At 39.5% G+C, this 17,165-nt stretch overlaps 2 protein-coding genes across 5 annotated transcripts in view; one reads left to right on the forward strand and one right to left on the reverse strand.

Moving 5' to 3' along the window:
- col4a6 (collagen, type IV, alpha 6) overlaps positions 1-15,384 on the reverse strand; it is a 117,385-nt gene extending 102,001 nt beyond the window's left edge. For all 3 annotated transcript variants that reach the window (XM_036596571.1, XM_036596573.1, XM_036596572.1), the window contains exons 1-3: positions 15,293-15,384; positions 15,021-15,127; positions 14,784-14,829 (exon numbers count right to left, since the gene is read on the reverse strand). In XM_036596571.1, coding sequence (XP_036452464.1) covers positions 14,784-14,829; positions 15,021-15,031 — 57 coding nt within the window. In that variant the 5' untranslated portion in view covers positions 15,032-15,127; positions 15,293-15,384. The remainder of the gene's footprint in view (positions 1-14,783; positions 14,830-15,020; positions 15,128-15,292) is intronic.
- Positions 15,385-16,160: 776 nt separating this feature from the next.
- col4a5 (collagen, type IV, alpha 5 (Alport syndrome)) overlaps positions 16,161-17,165 on the forward strand; it is a 59,403-nt gene continuing 58,398 nt past the window's right edge. For both annotated transcript variants that reach the window (XM_036596521.1, XM_036596522.1), the window contains exon 1: positions 16,161-16,447. In XM_036596521.1, coding sequence (XP_036452414.1) covers positions 16,358-16,447 — 90 coding nt within the window. In that variant the 5' untranslated portion in view covers positions 16,161-16,357. The remainder of the gene's footprint in view (positions 16,448-17,165) is intronic.

Below are 17,165 nucleotides of genomic sequence, written 5' to 3' on the forward strand. Positions count from 1 at the left end.
TGTTAATAAGCAATATTGCTTGGCAAGAAAATTATTTGTTATGACTATAGCAAATAGGTAAATAAAAGTCATATAAAAGATATTGTCAGAACCTGACGAACACCAATTGCATGTTTCACTACAAAGAGAAACATACAAAGAGAAACATCTGTCTAATATAATTTATTATATTATAATTTAAAATATATGCCATGTTGCCCAACCACAGTATATTTTGTCATCATTTGAGAATTTTATATGTTGTCACCATTTTACAAATGCAATAAGTCACTTGAGTGCATTGCAGTGATTCTGCCATGGTTAAAGGGGTTTTACTCTATGTTGCCTAACAACACTCCTTAACCCCTTAAGTTATTGCAACATACATCATGTACATCATACATCTATTAGCGACTAATATCATTTGTCCCTGGGGGTAAAGATGCAATAAATCATGTCAAAATAGTACAATAGAATAGAATAGAATAGAATAGACAGTATTAGGCATTACATTTAACAATGTCTGAGATTTGTTAACTACTCAAGCTAAGTGTCCTTGTCTCACCTCTTGTTCTCTAAAAAATAAGAACGTTATGGTTTATATAAAGCAGCTTATTTATGTCCTTCTTACATAAATACTACACAATCATAGCACACAGCTGGTGTCACAAAAAAGCGTGTGGAATTAAAATAGACTGTACAAAAGTCTTATGTGATTATAGTCCTAAAGACATATTCAGAGACAGATCAACTAACACAGGGAGATGAGACACCAGGAGAGAGAATAGTATACTGTTTCTAATATTGTCATCTTATAAACACTGTTGTCACCAAGAGTGCATTAGGTGCTAGTAAACACAGACAACAAGACAACCAGAGACAGTGAAACATCGACAGATGGAGTTATTAATATCTTTCCTCACATTGCATCACCCCATATATAAGTGTGGGGGGCACTGTGGTGGGTGAAATCAGACACTGAAATCCAGATGATTTTCTTTTGTTAAAGGAGGTAGGTCATGGTAGGTTGGGGCGTACCCTCCATCTAGCCCTAACAGTGGTTCCTCGGACAGGGCCGATATATGCACAGAAGAACTTGGCTGGCCAGTGTGAAGGCAGCACTTGAAAGCCACGGCAATATCACAACCCTGTGTCAAGGAAGAAGATGACTAAAACTATGGAGACTGGATGTGGGGAGGCATAAAGACCACTTGGGTGGGAGTTGGTGGGGGCTGAGTTTTATGGGAAGTGAAAGAGTTGGTCTCAACGTCAGCAATCTCTGAATACCTTATATGGAGAGTCGCTATGTAAATATTACTTGGAGCTTGTCTTGTAAAATGTTCCATGAATTATACATACACAGGGCAATGTCATTGTTTTGGAAGAAATGCTTTCTTTCTTCTTTCATAAATTTATGAGTTGATCTAAGAAATTAAATGATATCAATGGTCAGTAAGCTAAGCTAAGTTTTGCAACTTTAGTTGCTGGAAACATATGAAACTAAATTTTCACTCTTAGTGAATGATATAAAGCCTCCTGCAACTCATTTGAAACTTGTTTGAAACTCAACACTCAACACTCGCAACCATCTCAACATTGTGAAACATTTCATGAAACAGCCAATCAAAAAGCCGATCACACACCATATAATCATGTCAAATAATATTCTTTCAACCTATTGATTTCAATCAACTATAAAATGCACCAATTCACATCAAACTGATGTGAATACACCTATAATTAGAAATACAAAAATGGGGGAATTCTACTTTAACTCAATTATCTTAAAACATTACTGCAGAACACTACACTAAGTCTCAAAGACATTCTTTCTTTTTTTTCTTTCTTTCATTCTTTCTTTCTTTATTTCTTTCTTTCTTTCATCGGTGTGAGGAGTTAGAAAGCAGTTAAGAAGCGAACAATGGCTGAGAAGTGAGTAATGACAGACTTCAGCCTACACTACTGGAAAGCTATGAATCTGTGCTATCCACACACGCTGTCTCCAAGACAACCACTGACCTCCGCAAGACAGTTGGCTCCCCCAACTTAATCACGAGATGTTACAACATGCCAACAGAGGTCTGCTTAATGGCTTAAATATCTCTTCGGTAAAACCTTCTGAAAATACACTAGCAGTTTTACATGTCAACATTTCAGCAACAGTGCATATGAAAAGAGTGAGCCATTTGTTTATATCATGCACAACGCTGTGCAACTATGTTTCTATATACCAACATAACAATGATGGTATTTGCTGGTCACATGCACATGCTTGTATATGGTGTGTGTCGTAAACACTCACTGCCAAATGTTTGTGAGCAACGAAGCACACAGCTGTGGTCTCTGATGGTGAGGAAATGGAGCTGAATGGGCCACCCGCTGCAAGAGCCGTCCTTCATCATAGGAACTACAGGAAACTACCACTCAGCAGCAGAGAGAAACTGTGGCTTCAAAGCCCAAGCAGGGAGCCAGACAAGAACCAGAGCAGGGGACAGAACCCAAGGGGAACATTTAGATTCAACACCAACCTGCTGGACTACTGCTGAGTCTCGAGAGGGTCATGATAAGGGAGGTCTGCTCCATCATCATCATTGTAGAAAATTCATTGAAGGGAAGCAAAGAACTAAGCACCCCCAGAGGAGAAGCATTAAACACCAATCTGAGCTCTTTTTCCGAATCTAGAGGTCCACTGGGGCTTTTGAGGACTGTGTTATTGTTAAGGAGACCCTCCACCTCTGAAGCAGTTCAATGGACCATTTAGCACTGTTAACAAGTAACAAATATATTTCTCTTTAACTAACGGTGATGCCCTCCCAAGTTGAGGCCAACCTTTTACCCTCTTTCTCAGGGACATAGGACAAAAAAAAGGAGAGTGTAAAACAAGGGTGGATACATGTGCAATAATTGGTGGGGATGTTAACCTCAACTCATTATTCAGTGACTACTACAAATTATTCAGTAACTACTACTATGAAACTATGCGAAATAAGTGAAACTATGTATGGCATGTACTTACGACAGTGGGGAATTGAAGCCTAGATATGCCAATGTTTCCTTTAAGTGTGTTAATGACCAACCAATAAACTGAAGCCATGACCCATTGAACTCCTGTTGGTCATGATTTTACAGGTGCAATCATTTATGGAATAAATAAGGCCTAGATGGGTGTAACACATATTGTTGACGCATTGTTGCAATATAAATAATGTGAACAATGTGGCTGAAAAAAATCAAAGGGCTTGGTCAAAGTTAATTTGGAAAGCCCTATTGGTGTAATTCCCGCTCCCAACAACATGCAAAAAAAAAAACATGAAAGTGGCATATCATGCATTTTGGAACAAAACTTTTAAGTTACTTTAAAAGTGAAGTTCAGATGCACTCTACAGAGCTAAAAAGACACATTAGCATAACCAAATAATTTGTTCAATAAGAATAACTTTAATATATGGTCGCTACATTTCTCAAAAAAAACTTTTATTGTACAAAATTGTCTTTACTGTATACTTTAAAAAAGAAAAGGGACAGTTTTTATGTCAATTTAATGTATGTGTAGACCCACATCCGTCTCAAGGTTTAAAACTGAGTAGTGTGTTTATAAATCTGGAGAACATTTGCAGGCAGACTGTATACACTTCCTGACTGTATACACTTCATGGTGAACAACTTCCATCAGTGTAATAAGTTGGATATGACAGTCAAATTGGGCTGCCCTCACAAATGTATAAACAAAGATGACATGGGAATCTCTGTAGGATAAACCGCTTTTAAAAAACTTGTGTCAATGCTCCACAATTTATCAGTATCTTATTACCCAGTTGGCAAACTCTTTCAGTCCCCTTAATCTCATCTCAAATGGCGCACTACAAATAAAAAGTGGGTTAGGCCCAGAACTTTACAAGGAGCCGGATTTGGAGGGTTTGTTTAAAGATCTTAACTCTGCTGAATAACAACAACAGAGAACAACCCACCAGAACCAAAATATCATCTTTGTGGAGACAATAAAAATGTCCCAAGGATAAAACTGAGGAAATACCTCAGATCATCTACCTGAGGCCCATCATTCCTCCTTCTCTGGAGAGATGCTGGTGATAACAAGAAAGAAAGGCATAAAACAGATGCAAAGCGTGGTGAAAAGATCGTAAAATAGGGGTCTAACAGATGTGATCTGGTGTATGGAACAGCTGTGTATCTGTGTAGTCCTTCCTGCAGGCCCAAAACTGAGGAGATGAACTTCTCCTGACCTGAAGCAGACTTGGTCATTATTAGAACCCGGGCACTACATTTCAACTGTCTGTAAAAACACAAGGGAGGAAAATCAGCTTCTGTGTTTATCAGAAAAGCTGAAATATCACACCGGCCAGCATTGAACATCTCCTTCTTCCTGGAAGACTGTCGACATCTATAACATTTGCTAAAAATAATAACTGCTTTGAATTTTAGTAAAACTGCATAATCAGGGTTAGACAGATTTATCATTCTCTTTTGATTGATTTACAACCTCTCTTTCCTTCTTTCCCTCCCGTCGATGACATCATCTAAATGTCACGATTTATGTTTATTATAGCTGCCTCATTTTCACCTGCCCAGAAGGGTAGTAGAGAACAGGTGAGCAGGACAGGTAAGGCTGTCCCAGTATTTATTGCTAAGAGAGGTGTCTCAAAGGTCAGAGAGAAAGGTCAGAGAGAAGTATTCTACCTTCAGAGTAAGATGAAGAGAGGATAAAAAAACTTTTAGTTTATGAAAAAACATTTTCCATAATTTTTCTGACACTGTATAACATACTGTGATTTACAAAAATGGACGAAAGCTGACTAACATGAACAAAAGCAGACAAAATTTATGCATCAAGATGGCTACTACTATTGTTCATACCTCTGTAACATACTTATGCACAACATTTAGTGATACAGTGTCAGAAACCACATCTGCTTAATGTGGTTTAAGCCAAGTGTGCAGACATGCAGTTTTCACAATGCTATCTGATCAGTATAATCTCAAAAATAATTCCTTGTTAGCAGGACGAACCATGGCTATTAGAACTAGTTTGGGCCATAAATGCCAAAAAAAAGAGGAATGATCAATTTTGCTAGCGCCCATATGGGATGCTGTTAAGCGCTAAGCTAATGGCAATTTACATGAACATTTTTGACTCTCCCTGATTAAATGCAGCTATCTAAAGCTGGTAACAAACATATTAACATGTATTTTACCTTGCAGCAATTTTACAGCAACTCCTTCAGTAAGAAGCCCTGCCCTGAGGGCTCCTCACTGCTGCTTAGCTACTTTAGCCTCACAACTCTGGTGCTAAACTTAAGAAGTAAACTTCTTGGCCAATACACTACATTTGGGGTAATGGGAAAACAGTGTACAATTGATTGTTCACCAAACGAGTTTGGCGTAATATTACAAGTGTTCCTCTCTTGGCAGGTAGTTTTGAGGGAGACTGGGGAAACTGTAAGCAGGAGGTGATTCATAGAGCAGCACTGAGGAAGGAAAGGAGCAAATAGCCGCTGAGTTCTCTCTTTTAAGAGGTGGGAAAGTGAGATGCAGGGAATGTGCAGGTGAGCTTCAGCTGATTGCTGAAGGTCACAGACTAAGCTGAGACCTGCCCCGTCACACATCTCGGAATGCCATCATAGGAATACCATCACGGGAATGTGTGTCTGCAGGGTTTTAACCCTCTGGGGGAAAATGCCTAACTGCCTCCATTCCCGCCTAAAATCCCTCAGAAACCCTGCTCCCTTATGAACACTACACAGACACAGAGGTGTTTAAATTTTACAGACTTCACTGAAACTTTAACCACCATGGTCATTTTGGTTTACTGACAAAATAAAGTTGTAAGTATAATGATAGTTTAAGCTAGTACCAGGACATTATAATAAACCAGGCTATGTTATCCTTTAAGCACTACTGTGCTAGACTGTATATGCTATTTAAGCAATAAAGTCCAGCTTGAATAGACTGTTCCACATTACTATATAATACAGTAGCACAACCCACATTTTAATGCACACACAACCAATGCTAATTACTCTTTTCTGGCCATTAAAGCAGTAAGAGAGGAGGCTATTTAAAGGAGGAAAGCTACGTAAATATATATTGGCAATGCTGATACACATAGCTCAGCCGTCAAGAACGAGCAGAACAATTTGGAACATGAAAGGGGAAGTTTAAGTTTATATGTCACAAAACTACCCGTTGTTCAAAAGATAAATGAAACACGTCCCTCAACCCATGTTGTGTCATATCTGTGACAAATTACAGCAAGTGCAATGGAAAGACCCTTCGAGGGCACATTCCTCCTCACTCGAGTGCCAATTTCCACCAGCACAGTCTTTGTAATAGTAGGTGCAGTATCACCTGAACAGGCATGCATCTGAACACAGCTCAGAAGTTACATCACTGCACTTGGCAACAGCTTCAACAAAGCTCCAGATCCACTGAGCAGTATGTGTACATAACAGAGGGATAGAGGGAAAGAGGAGGGAGGGGAAGATAAAGGTGGATGGAAAAACAGTGGGATTTTCAATTACAGGGCAACACGTAATGACACATCACTGCAGAATGTTATAATGCATTATTTACAGAGGTGCTGAGCTTTTCTTCCATTTCCAAGAGAATTAAAAAGTTAAAAAGTTATTTATTTGTTTATGTTTTTTTTTAAAAGGCCTATAACCTAAATTTTTTTATAACTCTTGCATTTAATTTTTTCCCTGAGGTCCACTTAGCATCTTTGTGTGGTTTAAATAACTCATTTTTACATTTCCATTCTCCAACTTCTATTTATTCCTTACAATTAAACAGTTAGTTTTTGTTACTGTGCCTTTAAGACTCATGTAAACAACCTCTGTTCTGACTGGCTGCCTTGTGCTTCATTCAAAAAGCAGTGAGAGCTGAAACACTAAACTACTGTAGGCTGAAAAGCTGAATGTATGAAAATCATCTGTTTTTTCATGACATCACAAAAACAAACATTTTAAAACAAGCTGTTTTTGCAGTTTAGTTTCCATCTATTGACTGTATGGACTGGGGAGTGAACAATATGTTTTTAAAACTGTAACAATGTTCATATACTGTATCAATCAAAAAGTCAGGAAGGCAGGTGTTTTTTCTGGGGGGGAAGGGGAAACTGTAAGCAGTAGGTGATTAATAGAGCAGCAGTGAGGCAGGAGAGGAGCAGACAGTTGCTGAACTGTCTCTTTTAAGAGGTGGGAGAGTGAGATGGAGGGAATGTGCTTATACCTCTCCAGTGCTGTTCCAACCCCATGAAAGGCCAGGCACAAAAGCTCTTAACACCTGCTTGTGGTGGAAAACTTCATTATCACAATCAACAACTAGAGAATGACAAACATGTGGCTTGTTTTTTCATTTTGCTGCAGCACAGTGTTTTATCGGAAGCTTCTTATTCTCCCCCCTCAGCAATGCTCCTGTTTTCTTCGCAGGAATCCTATATGCTTTCTCTTTTCCCGTACGAAGGCCTTTAAAAAGTATGATAAATCAACTGGTAAAGAATGTTCGACTTCTGTCACTGCTACTGCTTTTCCTTCCTTCTCCAGTCTATCTCCTTTGTACAATTCGCCCTTTGACTTTCTCTTTAGTTTGACAAAGAAGTGGGGGAGTGATGGAGACATCTTAGTCACACAAACTCAGAAAACTGAAAAATCACACATAGACTATTTGTTTTTTAGAAAAACTATAAGCTGTTTGCATTCTGTTTAGTTCTACAGGCTTGTTGCGTCTAATGTTTAGGCACTAATAAACTGTGTAAGAGAATGTTACGTAAGTGTAAGAATTTAAGCAATAAAGCAGTTAATTGACAATAAAGGAAAGAGAGACATAAGTGAAAAGAAAGAATTCAGGAGGAAGAGATGTGTGTGTGTGTGTGTTTCGGGGCCATCTTTAAAAGTTATGTAAATGTAAACAAACGTAAATGTCATGGTGGTCAGGTGAGATTAATATCCATGTTGTATGAATTATTGCAGTACACTATTAAAGTGAAGTCTGACAGAAGACTGATGTTAACCGAGTGGTATGTTAAAAAAAACTGCATTGTAACAAACACAAGCAAGATGACTTCAAATTAAATAATAAATTTAGCATAGATTTAAGAGGTTTCCTGATAACAGTGACAATATAGTTACAGATTACCACGTTTTATGACCAGTAAGACACAGAAAAAGAGTAGAGAGAGTAGAGAGAGCAGGGAGAGAGAAGAGAGGGAGAGAGAGAGAGAGAGAGAGAGAGAGAGAGAGGGAGAGAGAAAGACAGAGAAACTGAACAAGAACAGAGTAGAATAAGGTTGGGGAAAGACTGACTACCATAAACCTCAAAACCTTAAAACTTTAGCCAAACATTCTAACTTAAAAGCCAACAGTGACTGAGCCTGTGATTTCTGCTGTATCTGACCCTAGTTCACTAAAACAACAAGACAGGGAGGCCCCCCTTTGAATGGAAGAAAGGCCATAAAACTTTCTTTTTTAACAATTACAGCTTTATCTTGTCCCCTCTCCTAGCTCTAGAAGAACATCGCCATTTATGGGGAAAGCCCTTCATTGAGCTCTCTACATGTGCCTTCTCAGCACACAGAAAGAGAGAGAGAAACACAGAGAGAGACAACTGGCTTTCTTCTATTGCTGACATCCAGTGAAAGTTTGAGAAAGAAAAGTATAATCTTGACATTATGTGAGTGTGTGGGCTCTAAAAAATCAGCTTGATTCAGAGATATAGAACTAAAGAGTGCAAAGAGGGGAAAAGAGCAAGCAAGAGAATAAGAAGGTCAAATTCATCCAGTCCAGTCGTAGCAAAGCGCTGAGATAAGGATTTCCTCTGCTTAGAAATCAGGGCTCAAACAGTGTTCAATAGAAAATCAGAGGAAAAATCTGCTTCTCCATTCAAAGCCTTCGAACCTACACAGCTGACAGATTGCTAGCTATAACCATGAGAGGGATAAAAATGCATAAACATGAACTAATAATTATAACCAATTTTAAAATATTCTAACCTTTTAAAATCAACGCATCACCACCTTCATCCTCGGATCGGCGCATCACGATGTTGTAGTCTTCAAATATATGCCAATTTTTCGGCCAAAATAAAATTCTCAAGCTATTTTCATACGCACCCCTCCCTCAAAAAGGTATTTGTGTTGTTTTTGTTGTTATTTTACACTCTCAGAAGTAAATGTATGAAACTGTCACTGGGGCAGTACGCCTCTTATCACTAGGGTGGTACCCTCAAGGTTACATCTCAGTACCTTTAGTCAAGGAACATAACTGTACCAATATCCATTGAAACTATATTTTCTAAGTTGTATTGACTCCACACACCCGTCTCGTCTCCAGGCTTTTTATTTTATTGCTCTGTTTTAAGACATTAGGTTATGAAAAGATACAAATACGTACTTTTCACCTGGGAAAAAGGTATTTAAGGTACACAATTGGACCTTAAAACCACTGTTGTACCTTCGAGAGTACACTTACAACGTTTGTACTGATGAATGAAAAATGTATCTGCACAGCACTGTTATTTCTAACAGTGTAGGGCTAAGAATGCATTAGCACTATAGACATATTAGCTATCACCTTTTATCCATAAAATCAGACAGTTGGCCTATATTAAATGAATACAAATGTCACCAGAAGAGGGATTTTATTTTGACATGCTGCAGAGCTCTGTAGAGAAACACATGGCACATTTCACGATTGCAAAGAAACATTGGATTATTCTCCTTAAATAAACATGTTTGCCTGTAGTGTGACCATTAGTAATTACTAACTGTATGTGTTGCAATCAGTTCCAGTGATGAAACACAAAGTGAGAATTTGATGTGTATTGTGTCTAAAAAACAGCATTTATAGTAAATCTGTCATGTCTGGCCAACCCCCAATCCATTCAATAGCACCAGCCGATACTGATCCATGCATCAGATCACTGAATCACTATTTTTTATAGTCTATATTTTTTGTATCATAAACCAAGTTAGTCAAATCAAATCCTGGTGAAATTTGAGATTTACGATGCACAAACCGTTTCTCTTTAAATTGTTTTTCATCTAATGTAATCGCTGTGAGGTCAGGGATTTACATTTCTAATAACTACTTAATCTAATTTGAACTGGAGGGCTGTAAAAGCTACCCCCCACTGTTAGGTAGCTGGGATGATGGGTGGAGTTCAGAAACTGCCTCAAACAGAATCTGTACCCTTAGGGCAAAAGTAAATTCAGTCAAGGAGGGGCACTAACAAATCACACAGCCATCACAGCACCTCGGCTTGACCTGGAGGAATGTTTAAGAAAGTTACACCTGCAGCAAGAGAGAAAAATCTACAAGTTCTGCCAGGTAGGTCTGGAATTTTTCATCCGTGAATGGGGAGAGGGTGGCCTGCAGAGATAAGAGCTCACTGGATAAACAGTTAGAACAGCAGATCACACACACACAGTCTGAGAGACTGAAATAGGAGTACTGTGCACATCATTTCCACATGAATGACATATAGTACATCAACACTTTCTTATTTCACTTTCTTATTTGCAGTAGCTGTACTGATGTAATGCATTTAATTCATGAGGAAATGACGTAAACATTTTAATCAAGTACATTCAATTCATCACTTTTTTCAGTGTAGGTTTTCTCCCAAGAGAGTGTTCAGCACTTTTGTGTAGGTGATAAGTGCAGGTCAGTTTGCTCCTGTTTGGAGTTTGGAGCATTTACCTCTCCTCTTCCTCCTTCAACCGTGGCTTTCTCAACAGACCGCTCTCTAACATTGTGCACATGAGCAGGTGTGTGTGGCTGGGCAACTGTGGAGGGTATTCACATGCCCTTTTATCAAGAATGGGATTTAGATTGAATAAACAGTGGTGCCAAACTTCCATCATATGGTCTTGTTTGTTTTAGTGCGAAAGGCAAAGCAATAGCACAAGTATTCAGCTATTATTCATAGCATTAGGACAAGACGGCTGTGTAAACCATCCCTTTCAAGAAGCAGTCAAAAAGACATTAAGCACTTAAGACTTGTTCCAAATACACTGAGAGGCTACACAACGGTCTGTTTCAAAGCAAATGAAGCATTCTTTTTAGGTCCACTGTATAAGCACACTACATCAGAGCATCTTATCAACTGTGCTGTTTTTCGGCCCTTAACCTTATCAAACCTGATGTCCTGTCAGCAATTCATTCAGAGTCTTTTTCTTTGTTCTCTCCAGCTCATCTGGCCCACAGTACTTGTGCATGTGGAACTGGAGCATTTTGTGTGGGACTGTGATTTCCTATCACTGTATAAAAGTAGCACAATGTTACCTTTCTTTTTAGATACACTGCGATCAGAATAACAACAAAAGGTGACTGTAGTGTGAAGTGCGCACTTCTAATGCTTTTGACCTAAATGTTTCCAAAACAATGCTGTAGAACCTTTACATTATGTATAAGTTCTCCCCACTTTTCAAAGGTTCTTCACACTCACGCATGTCATTTACCAAATGGTACTGTGATGATACCATGTAAACATCTTTGGCATCTCTCCAAAGAACCCCTTTATTTGAAGAGTGTATATTTCTATTCACATGTTTGTTTGTTTAAAAAGGTTATTTGTGAACTATATAAAACTCTTTAAATCTGGCTTTGTTAAATTATGAACTTTCCATATCAAAATGAAGGTGACATCACACTATTGTTTAAGTGAAAGATAACAGTAGATTAACTAGATTAATAGCTTCTTTGCGTGGGCATTAGAGGGTTCATCTGTAATTGCTTGTATTTGTGACCACACATCAATTCCTCACTCTCATAACTGCATGGCTTACATATTAGGTTCATAGTAAATACCAAATAACTAGGGATGCACAATCGGAATCAGCCAAAATCTGCATTTTTGCTTAAAACACAAAGTCAGAAATATGTCAGTTCATTGGCTTTTGGTTTGGCAGATCTGTGTTGTAGTTTTATGTCATAAATAATGTGAGGCAGGTAAGTATACTCACATTTTATTTGAATGCTGCTTCTACATCTATGTCTTAACATAATTATGTATGTCTCATTGTGCTAAATAGCCAGTTACTTTCAATGTAGCACTTTATTTGACTCTTGTTAACTAAATAGGCAACTGATTTAAAAATGAAAGTTTGGCTCATTAAAGATTAAATATTGTTATTTATATAGCAAGTTTGGCTAAGAACACATACCGGAATTTACCCCACACAATGTGAGCTTCAGATAAAGAAAAAGGGTCAATAAAAATTGAACAAACAATCAGCCATTGGCTAACTTGTCTGTAAAGAAATTGGAATCCGCCATTAAAATTCATGATCAGAGCATCCCTACAAATAACTCATAAAAGTTACTAAAGTCTTTAATGTTAATAACAAGCCTGCAATACAATATCACAACACTGTAAAGTTTTACAAAAGGTTTAATAAAGAGGCGCAGTGCATCAGTAGTGCCACATTTAAAAATACTATCAAAAGCTCTGAGTACAACAACTGTGTTTATCACTTACTGTGCAGCACTACTTCTAATTAAGCAGCCCCAGATCTGCTCTGTTAGATTCAAACTCATGATCTCCCAAAACTACAGCAACGCCTTAGACAGCTATGTCACATTGGAGCTCTGTCTAAATTTCCTTTTAACAGTAATGAATTCATATCGCCATACTCTGACCAAACACATCTTTAGAGACACTCAAGCCAACTTTACTGCCCCAAATGAAACTTCCTCAGTCCCCAACATCTCTACAGGCATGATATACAGACATATTCATTATCTAAATGGTCCCTTGAAGTGGCCATATTAGGACAAGTTCTGTGACAGCATAAAAAAGATCTTTAACATGAATTATAAATTATACAATATGAAGCAAATCCCATCAGTTTAAATATATAATGTACAATGGTAGTTCCCTCCTGTTCATGTGTGTTAGATTCTGTTGACAATGAGAGATAAGGCCACACTTATCAACAGGAACAGTGCCAACATCGAAAGTGCCTGAACAAGATATGAAGAGTTTCACTACGCCTCAGCTCCTTTCACTGCTGAAGATATAAGGTAAGTAGGTGTATTTGGGAGATACAAAGAGGGGAAGTTTCAGGGAGAACAGACACCTGATGGAGAGAAAGATAAGAAAGGAGTATGAGAGAAAGAGAGGTGGGACAGAGAGAGAGAGAGAGATAGAGACAGAGGTGAAATGAGATCTGAGATGTGATGCTGTTTTTTTCCATTCCTGTTTACTCATTTCAAAGAAAAACTTGTTGATTTGTTTACTTTATCACTGTAAAGATAATCTATGATAGGTTACTTATACTGCAAATAAACAAAAAACACATCCCGCAACAGCTTTAAGAACTTTCTCCTTTTATAATGATAAAGACAAGTCTTAATTTTCATGATCTGGCTTTTTAAGCTGTTTTTAAGCTTTCTTCATTCATCTCACTGTGCCTATCCATCTATCCACCTTCACTATTGTTACCATTAAAGTATTGACTCACTGGCACTGTCTGGCTCCCAGTCAAAGATAATTAACCCTTTCAAAGCACAGAAAATGAGAAAATAGAAAAATGCCCTACTATCTGTACACAGTCTGAACACAAGTGGATTTTACTGTTAGCTCTACAGTTTTAGTCCCTGAAGACCAGCAGCAGTGACCTACAGCAAAAGCACTCCGAAAACGTGGTCATAGTGAGTAAGGCACCTTGCTGACAACTGAATGAATAAACACTGCCTCCAGCCCAGACACCACTGAACTGCACACTCTGCAGCAAGAAATGTGGCATCTTCTATCTTTTCTTACTGTCATAATCTAACATCTGTATTTGTTTACTACATTATGCAACAACTAAAGCTATTACATTTTAATAACATGAGGGTTTCTTATTTCAGAATAGAAGCTCATTAATACTCAACTGCACAGTCCTAAGACTTTTACACCACTGAAAGAGCATGCAGTTCTAAAACGTGAAAGTTCATTTTGTGGTCTAAGTATCACGTGATCAGCTAATACGTAGGTGGGTGTGTCCTAAATTTAAATTTAAATATTCATGAGAAGCATGTTACAACGAGGGTGTTCTCACTATAAAATTAGCTCAATGTTGACAAAAAATTAGCAGAGACTAGAAACAATTAATGAAGCAATTTAAGCAACTCCTGAACAAACGTCTGTCAGATTATTTTAATAATATTTTGCTGCTGTTTTGTATTAGCTTCAAAATTAATGCATGGTTCCCTCTGACATGTGAAAGCCAACATCTAGGACACGGTCCTAGACGGCCGGTGTCCAGCACAGCTCGGTAATTTACCTACTACACAGCTTATTGCATTTATCTGTTAAATGGCAGGTTTAGGAGGTGTGTTTAAGTAGGGAAACCTCCAACCTGTGCTGGACAAGGCCCTCCAGGACTGGAGTTGTGCACCCCTGATCTAGGAGCTTAAAAGTCATAAACGTGGTCACGTGGTAATTAAACTTATTTTCACGATTAAAAAATACATAATCCACTCATTCCCACTACAGTCAGTGACCACTAGCGTGCGGAATATGAGTGTAAGGTGCAGGCCTATGGTGCTCTCCTACATCCAGTGGTCAGACACCAGCAGCACCAGTTCAACAAACTTTACCAAGTAAAGGCATTACAGTGTGTGGTACTAAAGGGACACTTTAAAGCCTGCAGTTCGGGATCGGCGCGATTTTAGAAGACATTACAGTGCTATACACTGTTAAAAAGCATTTTTACCCAGAGTTATAGGAACAGTTCAAACACGAAAGGCGACACGGACAGTCTGACACACCGAGAATGAGAAACAGGGACGTGTTGCACTCACCGCATGTGCAGACTGCAGCGACCAAATCACAGCGAGCACACAAACCCTGCAGAAATAAACCAGACAGACTTTCATGTATCTGCTGATGAGGCTACACGGAGAGCAATTCACCTCAATAGAGCGCGGAACTTCTACACTGCAGGTCTAAGCCTCTCCAGTTAACGAAGCACAGTTCATTCACAGACATATACGCAAAGACTATGACCCGTATCTACACATTAATCAGAGCGGACGTACCAGAGCTTCATCGTGCTCCCTCGGAGGAACACTCAGGTGGTGTATCTCTCCGTCGTTCCCCTCTCTTCAGCACGAGCCTCCGGCTTCAGACCCGCTGAGTTCATCCACTTCGAGGACGAAGAAGGACAGAGAGGGAGAGCGGAGACCACAGCACCGACCCCAGCACAGACACACCAGCACGTTAGCGCGCTCTCAAAGTACGTTACACACAGTTTTTTTTTAATGCAGCGTGTCATTAAAGTGGCTCTGAAAGTGAGAAAAGCTGAACTCACGGTAACGCTGCGGTGAAACGGCTCCCTCCGCGCTCAACTCCACTCCGCACACCGCAACGAGTCCGCTCAGCAGCAGCAGGACAGGGGGCGGGGCTTCGATCTGTCAATCACACCAGCTCACTCACAGCTTCGCTACACAACTCAAATGAATCTCACAGGTGGGAGTGCAAAAGGTTTAAGAGTAGAAAGGCGCACAGATAGCAGCTCCTATGATCATCCAGATATAATAATAATCATAATGATTGTCTAAACACCCTGCTGAGGTTTATTAACAGCCTATTTTGTCACGATGAATTATCTAATAAGGAGGTTAAAGCGGGGGATTTTTTTTCTCAAAAAAGGAATTGAAGAAACAAGAGTTAGGCACAATGTGTCAGAAAGTAATGAATGTTATACTGTTAAAATGAATAACAAATCGAATAAACATAAAATGAAAGTTAACCAAAGTCCAAAAGTCTTAGTAGATAAATGCTTTAATTAGTTTCCCCATTTAATAAACTGCTCTACAATGCAGTGCAAGCATAAACCGAGACCACACTGACTTTAAAATCTCATTTGACACGCCAAGAAATAAATCACGCTATGTAGGGGGAAACCCTGATAACAGGGTGTGATGCGGTCTACCTCCGCACTGACGCTAAGTTACTGTCCTCTTTTTCTCACACTGGAAAATCAGCATATTCACACAAAATATTTCCGTGATATAAAACAATAGATCAAAATAGAGCTCCGCAGTTTATTGCGCGACAGTCTTTGTTTATTATAAAAAGTTACTCTAAGCGTCGAAAAAGTTTTGGAGGGACTATTCTGTCCCCAGGCGGAGGGATTGAAAGTAGTCCGGCGCGCAGGTTAAGGGGAAAGAGAAAAAGTGAAGGCTGCTGCAGTAGGTTAGTGAACGGTCCTAACACTAGACAGCCTGGAGACTGTGGAAGAATATGCGCCTGTACCTTTAAAAAACTACTTTTGTAGTCACCACAAAGTTAGCAGAGGAATATGAGAAGTTACATACGTCCTCATAGTCTTAACTGTCGACGTTGAGAGGGCAGGTTCTTTCAATACAGAAGAATGAATAAGAAGTTTAAGAGTCTGCTGAAGCTCGTCGCGGTGCTGCTGTTCATTACGCTCTGCTGTGGGGTTCAGGACTCCCAGGCTGCGGTGAGTACCCTCCTGCACTCGTGCACTTGCTCCGTGGAGCGACTCGGTGCTCGTAAAGAGCTGTCGGTTATAACTCGAGTTGCGCTGTTAGCTCTGAGTCTCTGAGTCTCCGCGGGTCCACACACACGCGTCCTGGCTTTAGTTTATAAACAGACGTGGTTAGACTACTTTAACGAAGCACCGAAGTGTTGGTTTTCCTCCGTTTTGTGACTAAGTCGTTATCGAGGTTTCTTCGCGGCGTCTCTCGCGCGGCTAACGGCCCGTCCTCGCGGAAGATTTCTCGCGCTAACTTGTCTCGCGCGCGCTTGGTGCTCATTCGCATCACATTTTCCCGAGTTTTCTTCAGCAGGGGGGCGACTTCTGTAGAAACCCGCTGACCCTCGCTATCTCTACCTTTTTTACTGAAAAATGAACGCGAATCTGGAGCCTGGAGCTCGGCTAGTTCTGGGAGGGAGAGTTACAAGCTTGCTTTAGTGGTTGTGTTTAGTGTGTAAAAGAAGGGATTATTTGGTTGTTGCCAAGACTTACATACCCAGATGCTGAAGGATGCTGAAAAGCTGCATGCAGGCTGTGTAGTAGTGAAAAGTGTCACCTCTGTTTTTTTCCCGAATGACTTGCTCTAGGCATGGTTTTACGCTGAAGCAATAATTTGACAAATTATAGTGGCCTGAATGGGCTGCAAGTGGTGTGCAGTTGAGGTGTTGGTTTGAGAACACTG

Source organism: Colossoma macropomum, unplaced genomic scaffold (genome assembly GCF_904425465.1).
Source record: "Colossoma macropomum unplaced genomic scaffold, Colossoma_macropomum, whole genome shotgun sequence".
Taxonomy (NCBI): Eukaryota; Metazoa; Chordata; class Actinopteri; order Characiformes; family Serrasalmidae; genus Colossoma; species Colossoma macropomum.